This window comes from Nicotiana attenuata, unplaced genomic scaffold (genome assembly GCF_001879085.1).
Source record: "Nicotiana attenuata strain UT unplaced genomic scaffold, NIATTr2, whole genome shotgun sequence".
NCBI classification, from domain to species: Eukaryota; Viridiplantae; Streptophyta; class Magnoliopsida; order Solanales; family Solanaceae; genus Nicotiana; species Nicotiana attenuata.
The window spans coordinates 16130-18603 of record NW_017673298.1 but is presented as its reverse complement, the minus strand read 5'-3'; the positions used below and the strand labels follow the sequence as shown (position 1 = coordinate 18603).

Genomic DNA, 2474 nt, shown 5'->3' with positions numbered 1-2474 from the left:
GGATGCTATTGTAAAATGCAGTTACAGAGAACATATATTATAATATAACATAAAAGATCAGTTTTGATAAAATTAGACTTTTATTGTGAATGACTGTTATATAAGAATGTTGTTATAGAGAGGTCTGATTGTATATACATAGAGTTGGAACTTTAAAAAAGGTTTTATTTCCTATTAAGATAAAATGTATATTTTTGTTTATCATGTAATTCTGAAAACGAGATCTCAATGGAAGTTTGAGATTTGCAATTATTAGTAGTAAAACTTACATCTAAAACATTTGTGGTATTATTCTAACTTGCTCAATATGAATTAGTTGTGTGTCAGGAACAAGTTGAAGAAAGTGACAAAAATTCACGAGAGACGGAGTTTTTTCGGTAACCAAACGGACAATTTTTTTTAACCAGACCCCTAACCCGAGTTGCATTGAAGTTAGGAAAAGAACCGCCGTGCACTATTAACTTAACCAGCCCTAGACTCAAACCTAGGTTCCTCAACCAGCCTATAAAAACAGGCGGTTTCTACTCTCCTCTCCACAGCTCTCTCTTCCCTTCGTTTTTAGGTTTTCTTCTTATTAATCAGAAAAAAATGGCAGAAGTTGAATACAGGTGCTTCGTCGGTGGGCTAGCATGGGCTACCACTGACCAAACACTTGGGGATGCTTTTTCTCAGTTCGGCGAAATTCTCGACTCGAAGGTCTGTTGCAAAACAGAGCAGAGATCGGATTCGAGCCGATTTGAATCGGCTTCGTTGACCCTCTGTTACTGGAAAAATTGATCTGTTACTACTCTCTCTGTTACTGTTACTGTTACTGTTACTACTCTCTGGTTTATCTGTTACTGTTACTATTTGTTACTATTATTCCACTTTCCCCGAAACGGTACGTTCCGTCTTCCTCTGTTTATACAAGAGATGAAGATAGATCGATTTTAGTGTTTCTCCCCTATTTTTTTGATTTTTAATTTATGGATTTACCTGTTTTTGGATGTTATGTTGTAGATCCGGTTAGATCTGATGTGTTTTTATGATATTTGAATTTTTCAGATTATTAATGACAGAGAAACTGGTAGATCTAGAGGATTTGGATTTGTTACCTTCAAGGATGAGAAAGCCATGAGGGACGCTATTGAAGGGATGAACGGCCAGGACCTTGACGGTCGTAACATCACCGTCAACGAAGCTCAGTCTCGCGGAAGCGGCGGAGGCGGAGGCGGTGGTGGTTACCGTGGTGGTGGCGGTGGAGGCTACGGAGGTGGTGGCCGTCGTGAAGGTGGATACGGTGGTGGCGGCGGTTACGGAGGTGGCCGTCGTGAAGGTGGTTATGGTGGTGGTGGTGGTGGCGGTTATGGAGGTGGCCGTCGTGAAGGTGGTTACGGTGGTGGCTCTGAAGGAAACTGGAGGAGTTAGATTTTCCGTTGCCTTTAGATATTTTCTTTTTTGGTTTGAAATTTATGGTTCTAAGTTTGGTTGAAGTTCCGTTATGGTTTACTGTGGTTCCTGTTACTGTCCTCGTTTTTGACCGCGAGATTGTTACCGTCTTGTTACTTTGTGGATCTGTATTTACAAAGTTCTCTGGAATGAAGTGAATGAAGATTTACCGTTTACAATTTACAATTCATGTGTGTGTTTACTTTTATTTTGCTGAGCATCTACATCATATTAGAGTGAGATCCATAATTTGGCTGAAAGCGTTAATTTAAAGATCAAAGGCCTTAACGTAGAACCATCTTGCCTTAGAATATAATTTTTTTAAATATTAGTAGTATTTATTTAAAATAAATAAGGTATTAACTTTTACTATTAATTAACTAATTATTTGTCGCTCCAATTGGACGTGTATCAGTTTTGTTTTATTGGATGTCTAGTAAGGAACACAATGTGAATCATTTAATATTACTTTTTTTTCTTTTAACTTTAGTGTTTCTTTTTCAAAAGGAATTTCCTTTACATTTTCAATTGATATCCAAATCCGTATAGTTAATTCTTTAGGTTTCATTTAAAATGAGGCATTTTGGTCGCACCACGACATATTAGTGTAAACGATCTTCTTTATTATCGTCTTTTTCTGATTTAGTTATATTGTCTTTTCCAGATTAACCTCAGTCGACGAATGAGTTAGTTGAAGAGTGACGATCAAATTGGGCTTTTTGTTAAATCTCAATACTATTGGGCTGAAGTCCACCATATATGTGAGACGTATGCTTGTCAATGTGTTTGCTGTTGATGAAGCTAGGTTACCACAAATGGCTCTTATTTTTTGTGGAAAAAAAAACGGCTATTTAAAATACAATATTTTCTAGCAGTAGTATTTATGAGAGTTATTACATTCAGCCAATGAAAATATAATCCATCCAAACATGTTCAACTATGGAATATTTACTTATTTATATTACTGTATAAACTTACTTACCCTATGAGAGGTTATTAATTAATTACATTAGCATATACAATTTATCATTATATACAAAATATTA

The 2474-nt window shown here is 36.1% G+C and overlaps 1 protein-coding gene across 1 annotated transcript; it reads left to right on the top strand.

Moving 5' to 3' along the window:
• Positions 1-508: 508 nt before the first annotated feature.
• Positions 509-1614, top strand: LOC109215982 (glycine-rich RNA-binding protein-like). The gene is made up of 2 exons (XM_019380106.1): positions 509-696; positions 1045-1614. Exons 1-2 carry the CDS (start codon positions 589-591, stop codon positions 1405-1407), a joined length of 471 nt encoding a protein of 156 aa, XP_019235651.1. The 5' UTR covers positions 509-588; the 3' UTR covers positions 1408-1614.
• Positions 1615-2474: the final 860 nt, after the last annotated feature.